The sequence below is a fragment of the Hevea brasiliensis genome, chromosome 10 (genome assembly GCF_030052815.1).
Source record: "Hevea brasiliensis isolate MT/VB/25A 57/8 chromosome 10, ASM3005281v1, whole genome shotgun sequence".
NCBI lineage: Eukaryota > Viridiplantae > Streptophyta > Magnoliopsida > Malpighiales > Euphorbiaceae > Hevea > Hevea brasiliensis.
This window is the reverse complement of record NC_079502.1, coordinates 78,371,993-78,378,898: the sequence shown is the minus strand read 5'-3', so window position 1 is coordinate 78,378,898 and position 6,906 is coordinate 78,371,993. Positions and strand designations below refer to the sequence as shown.

At 31.1% G+C, this 6,906-nt stretch overlaps 1 protein-coding gene across 1 annotated transcript; it reads right to left on the bottom strand.

Moving 5' to 3' along the window:
* Nucleotides 1-249: 249 nt before the first annotated feature.
* On the bottom strand, nucleotides 250-5,776 carry LOC110667952 (uncharacterized). Its single transcript, XM_021828963.2, has 2 exons — nucleotides 4,974-5,776; nucleotides 250-1,512 (listed from the first exon to the last, which is right to left on the bottom strand). The coding sequence occupies exons 1-2, from the start codon at nucleotides 5,226-5,228 to the stop codon at nucleotides 508-510; spliced, it is 1,260 nt and encodes a 419-aa protein (XP_021684655.2). The 5' UTR covers nucleotides 5,229-5,776; the 3' UTR covers nucleotides 250-507.
* Nucleotides 5,777-6,906: the final 1,130 nt, after the last annotated feature.

Sequence of the window (6,906 nt, the reverse complement as noted above, 5' to 3'; positions counted from 1 at the left end):
AGAGAAGAGAAGAGAGAAAGTAATATGGATTCTATTTTAATTTAAAAAATTAAAAAATTTTATTATACTGATAATAAAACTAAATAGATTTTATGTTACAAATTGAAATTTAAGACAACATTATTATGGAGCCCTAAATTTAAGGACACCTGGTGTTGCCCCTCCAAATAAAGAAAGGGCAATGATGATCATAATCGACTTGCAATGATCAGATGGAGTCAGGGGATACCAAGATTTGAAAACAATGCATAAACCAGAAACAAGAATCTATATGCTCTTTCATATATAATCCAATAATAATCCATCCGTCCTCGCTGGCACAAAAAATAGCGAACAAACCCAAATGAAATAAAAATTAAATTTATATCTGAAACAATTGAAACAAACTCACAAGCATCCAAAGCACATCATGTTGGCTACCATCTCTTTATCTAATCCTTTCTCTGGTATCAATCTGAGTTTGGCTTCATAAATCATATTTAGGCATCACTGAAGAGGCTCAACTCCTTAATTCACTTTCGTTTCTTCAGGTTTTTTCTCCAGTGATATTTCATTGCTTTTGGGCTCTACTAGTTCAGGTGTGGCTCCAGTTACCTTCTCTGCTTCCACCTTTACTGGACCAGCGCCAATAGTTAATGATGGAATTGGTTCAACTGGGATTTCAGATTTTTCAGCTTCTGTTAACTTAGTTTCTGAAACCTCCACAGATTTTTCAATTCCTGAATGTTCTTGTTTCGCTGGCCCCACTGTCTTTTGAGTCACTTGCTGCTCTTCTTTCTCTGCCTCACTAGGTTTTTCAGTTTTTGACAGCACTTGTTTCAATGACTCCACAGGTTTTTCTGTCCCTAGCCCTTCTTTCGCTGGCTCCACAGATTCTTTGCTCATTGATGGTTCAACTCTCACTGGCTCCACAGGATTTGAAGTCACGGGCTCTTGGACTGTTGGCTCCTTAGGTTTTTCAGTCTCTAATGATTCTTTTTTCACTGGTTCCTCCTGTGAATTCACACTTTTTGCTGCTTCTTGTTTCACTGGTTCCTCTGGTGACTTCACACTTTTCGCTGCTTCTTGTTTCACTGGTTCTGCTGGGGTACTCTCCACTGCTTTTTGTTTCAGTGGTTCTGCTGGGGACTTCACACTTTCTGCTATTTCTTGTTTCACTGGTTCTGCTGGGTTACTCTCCACTGCTACTTGTTTCAGTGGTTCTGCTGGTGACTTCATACTTTCTGCTGTTTCTTGTTTCACCAGTTCTTCTGGACTCTTTACTACTCGTTTGAGTGGCTCTGCTGGGGACATCATACTTTCTACTATTTCTTGTTTTTCTGGTTCTGCTGGGGACTTCATACTTTCTACTAATTCTTGTTTCACTGGTACTGGCTCCTCTAGTGACTTCACACTTCCTGCTGATTCTTCTTTCAGTGGTTCTGCGGGGGACTTCATACTTACCGCCATTTCTTGTTTCACTGGTTCTGCTGGTGCCTTCACACTTTCTGCTGACTCCTTTCCTTCTTCACCCTGTAAAGGATACCATTTTAACCATGAAGAAAACCCAGATGGCTCAAAGAGCAGTACACATGCATTTGTTTAATAAGCTAACAACTATAGAACTAATCAAATCATTAGGCAGAACAAATACTTCTTGCTGACAAACAATTCATTTACTTTTTTTTCTTGGACAAAATTTTACTGCATCTGAAGGACCTCCCACCAATCAATCTTGATCTATCATTGCTCTTGCTTGGAAATAAAATAAAACTTCAAACCCTTTGATTTCATGGACTCAACTTTAATCCTTTTACTACATAATTCAATATCATAATTTAAGTGGTGTATATATATATATATACACAGTGTTATCAAGGCGAAAGGCGACACTAAGGCAACAGAGCACCTTATGGTGAGAGGCGAGAGGTGAGAGGCGAGGCGAAAGCCTTTTTGAAGCAAGGCGCTATGATCTTAAGTGCCAAAATTACATATATATATATATATGTGTGTGTGTGTACTTATAATAATGCCTATATAAATTAAACAATTAATTAACAAAAACAAAAAGTAAAATAATCAAATTAATAATAAATTAATAATTCCTATATAAAATGAACAACTAATTAACAAAAAAAAAAGAAAAACTAATTAAATTAACAAGAATAACATTTAAAAAGTAATTTAATTACAAACAAATTGACAATACTCATATTAATTAAACAATAAATTAGTAAGAACAAAAAGTGAAATAATCACATTAACAAAAGAATAATAATTACTATATAAAATAAACAACTAATGAGAATTAATGTCTAATTAACAAGATAAAAAGTAAAATTAATCAAATTAACAAGAATAATAAGTAAAAAGTAAATTAATTACCATAAATTAACAATACCCGTATTAAATAATCAACCAATCAATAAGTAAAATAATTAATTTAATAATATCCATGTTAAATAATTAAATAATTAACAAGTAAAATAATTAATTTAACAATATCTATAAAATTTAAATAATTAATTAATAAAAATAAAAGGTAAAATAATTAAATTAATAGCAAGTAATTAACTTATTAATAAAACGAGGCACAGAGAAGGAGAAGGAAAGGAAAAAAAAAAAAAGAGAGGACAGACTATTGTACACCGACAGCATAACAGGGTAAGGAAGAACCGAAGAACTCAACCAGGAAGAAGGAGAAGAAGGAGGAGAAGGAAAGGAAAAAAAAAAATTTTGTAGCGTTTTCCAAAGAAAAGTGCAAGAGAGGGAGGAAAATAGGATGACAGAGGAGGAAGAAGATAGCAGAAACAGAGGAGAGAGAGAGAGAGAGAGGTGCCAAGAGGGGTGACCCAGTCGAGACGGCAAAGGGGCACTTCGCCTCGCCTCTCGCCTTACCTGAGCACCTCCCACGCCTTTAATAACATTGTATACATATATAGTCAAGTGGGACAAAATAATAACCTAATTATATTAACTTAGTGGAAGAAAACAAGGCAAATAGGTTAAGAGAAATGTTACCAAAATGAACACTTATCACCAACCATCTGACATCATTAATCGAGTAGGTTGCAAACAAATAATCAGATAATCCAAGATCCCAACAACCAGCATAGATGGGTCCTTCATGGATATGCTCCTACCAATTTGTCGCATGTAAAATCTACATAATAAATGCTGGAATAAAGCTTCTTTAATTATTCTCCCATAACTCAAATACCACACCCCCCCCCCCCCCTTCCCCCCTTTTTTTTTAATTTAAAGGAGAGAATCTGTGATTTCTTATATATCATATTGCATATAGTCAACAGATATTCAAATATAATTGGCCAAATCATGCAAAAAAAAAACTATTTTTCCTCTTTGAAATTTTACAAGAATTCAATTTAATTTTTTTTTTTCAATTCTCAAACCTAATAAGTAAAAAAGAAATTCAATTCTTTTCTTCATTTTAAAAGAAATAAAATCATGCAAAAACTAATATGATCGTGTGAAAACTGAATTGAATTCTTTTCTTTCCAATAATTTTTTCCAAACCAAGTCTTTATGAAGTAGTATTTTTTTTTTTCAATTGTTTTAATTTTGGTAATTTAAGTCAAATTGAACAAATAATTACAATTTTATTTTATTGAATAAAATTAAACTTAAAATTATCACATCTCCCCTAAAAAAACCCAATCAATTTCTTTCTCAAAATCGTTGTAACAGTCATTTGGGTATGTACCAAGTTACTAAAGTTCTAGAAGAAAATGAAATTTACCTTTTTCTTTTCTGTTTCGCTCTCATATGACTGAACAAAGTCTGGAAAATATGATATGAGATATAGAATAAGAGCTCGATGGAAAAATAGCTAAAAATCATATATGGAGCTCATGATACTTATAAAGAATTTGGAGTACGCAATGGTTGAATAGTTTACCTTGGAGAAAGGCTTGAAATTAGCCACGTCAAAATTTTGCAGAGAACAGAAAAAAAGTGGAACTAAACGAGAAGTGGCACATAAATCCATTACGGTATACATCCTTATCAACAAATGGAAAGATATGGAAGGAATAGCAATGGTTTAAGATACCTTGTATATATGTACGCATTCACCACTGCATATATAGAATCGATCATATCCAAACAAAATAAGAACAGTAATAAATGGAAATCTTTAGCTAAATTGGCGATACCGACATGAAAAAAGACAAGCAAAAGGACATGGACCTGCTTATACACTGTTACAAAATTATAATAATACCCAATTCGTTTTATTTAGTTTTTAGGATATATATATATATATATATATATATATATATATATATATATATATATATAATAATAATAATAATATTATTAAAAACATTGTTGACAACAATATTTTTATAAAGTATTTAGTAAATAATGTTAATAAATTAATATCTTAAATTAAATTTAATATATTTTAATCATGCAAATTTTAAAATATATTTTTTTCATGTCATCTAAAAATTATACTTCTTTTAAAAAAATAAATATTTTGTGAAAAATAATATATTAGATATTCCACTCATGGAAAGCTATTATTAGATATAATATTCTAGGAGTAAGTCATATCATATTAGATCAAGTCATTTATATAGAAAACACCAAGATGGTAATTTTACTTTTTCAATATTCATATTTGTAATGGAAAAGAAAAGGAGAAAGAAAGTCATGAAATCTAATATTCTTTGAATTCTAACATTTTCTTAGACAAATTAAGCCTTGGCACTTCTATTTCTTTCGATTAATCCTGGAAAACGACAGGAATATTGAAAAGTACAATCTTGGCATATAAATTATAAAGAAAACGTTAAAATTCAAATAAATAAGTAAAACATCAACCTAAGGCTTTTAAATCAGATCCCATCTCAAATAATTTCTATTTGATTAAAGTTCAAGCAATCATTTATTTTACTTGTTAGCACAGTGGTTTTAATTTGGCATAATTAATTATAAATATATATAAAAGGAAGCCGTTAATTAAATACCTCCTTGAACAAGTTAGTGAGAGATCGTCGCTTAGTACTTTGATCATCAGCCTTGTCGTCATCAACGATCTCCTTCACCTTATCATCACCTTCATTCTCAACAACCTTCTTTTCTTTCACCTCTTTTACGAGAGGAAGCGATCGTTCCCCCTTATTAACTTGGGAAACCGACTCCTCCACCGCCGGTTCAGCAGCCGGCACCGGAGCTTGAGCATCATCCCTTAAAACCTTAGGCTTAGTCGCGCAAGCTCCCATGTCGTCCAAAATTCTCTTTCTTTCTTTCTTTCTTTCTTTCTTTCTTTCTTTTCCCTCGAGTCTCAGAAATCTTTTCCACAAATCTTTGTTGGTTCACGTAAAAGAAAGGAAAGGTAATGATAAAAGGGAGGAATAGAAAGACAGAGAGAGAATTTAGGGAAATTTAAAGGGAACAAAAAGAAGGGTTTCTTGGTTCCGACATTCGTTCTGTGGTGGAGGAAAGAAAGAAAAAGAAATTACGTATATATGAATATATATACAAAGGACAGACAAAGAGACAACAGAAACAGCTTTGAAAATATTTTTCTAAATTTTATAAGCTTTGGAAATATGGTTTCATTTCTTGTAATTTGCATATTTATTTATATAAATATATATAGTATTTTATTAAATGGGTCTTTTGGATTATGGTAACAGGTGTCACAAGCTGTAAGTTTATACAAGAGAAGGAAGAGAAGGTGAAGTGCGATGTTAGTGGAGGAGAAGAAGGATGTTGGACGGTTTTTCATTAATTAGGGAGGTTTGGTTTGGTTTGGTTTTGTTTTGTCTTTTTTCTGAATCTGGGGTTTACAGCTGAGGAAATGGAGGGGGCATTTTGAGTTGGCTAATAGAGAAGGAGGGTCCTACTTCCAGGTTGGCCTATTTACACTCATGATTTCCTGGTACAAAACCTATGTTTAGAAATTTGAGAATTTATATGATGAGCATATATAGCTTATTTTTTGGTATATTTGATTCCTATTGATTTTTTTTTTATTAATTTAGAGTAATGCTATTTTGTCCAGCAATAATATGTCCCAACTGTTTCAACTAACTCTAAAAATTTAAATTCTAAAATTCTCAAAACCCTAAAAATTTAAATTCTAAATCCTAAAATCTAAATTCTAAAATTCTAAATCCTAAACCCTAAAACCTTAAAATTCTAAACTCTAAAATCTAAAAACTTAAACTCTAAACCGTAAAAATCTAAACTCTAAAAACATAAATTCTAAAACTCTAAACCTAATTGGAGAATTTTAGTGTTTAGAGTTTAGAATTTAGGATTTAAAATTTAGGGTTTAAAATTTTAGGATTAGAGTTTATGGTTTAGAATTTTAGGGTTTAAATTTTTATAATTTAGCTTTTTATGGTTTAGAATTTAGGTTTTTAGGATTTTGGGTTTAAAATTTTAGAATTTAAATTTTTAAGGTTATATAAAAATAATTGTTGGGATATAGTTGGGACATATTATTGTTGAGCCAAGTAGCATTAATTTTTAATTTAATGCAGGTATATAATAATTGATGAGTTACATGATAATACGAGAAACCGAATAATAACTGATGAGTTATATATTGAGAGGTAGTCATTTCCTTTTCTTTCATCATAAAATTGAATAATCTCTAAAAAATAATTTTACGAATTTCTTTAAAATTTTTGGGGCAATTTCAAATTATTTTTTGGAGATTATTCAATAAAATCTTTATATATGGTAAATGCATGGCACGATTAATGTTTATCAACGTATGTCATATGCTGGCATCACAACCAATGATCGTAGTAGAACCCTAGTCAATAATATGATTAAAATGAATATTCTTACCCTTTGAGACATCCAATGAGTTTAGATGTAGGGGTGTGTAAATAGTCGATTTGGTTATTAACCAAAATGAACTGAAAAAATCAAAAACCAAACTTC

What these genes read in the sequence shown, in the direction of transcription:
- LOC110667952 (XM_021828963.2), bottom strand. Translation starts at nt 5,228, where the DNA reads ATGGGAGCTTGCGCGACTAAGCCTAAGGTTTTAAGGGATGATGCTCAA. An exon ending in TCACTAACTTGTTCAAGGAG is followed by an intron (nt 1,513 to 4,973) that starts GTATTTAATTAA and finishes TATCCTTTACAG; the next exon opens with GGTGAAGAAGGAAAGGAGTC.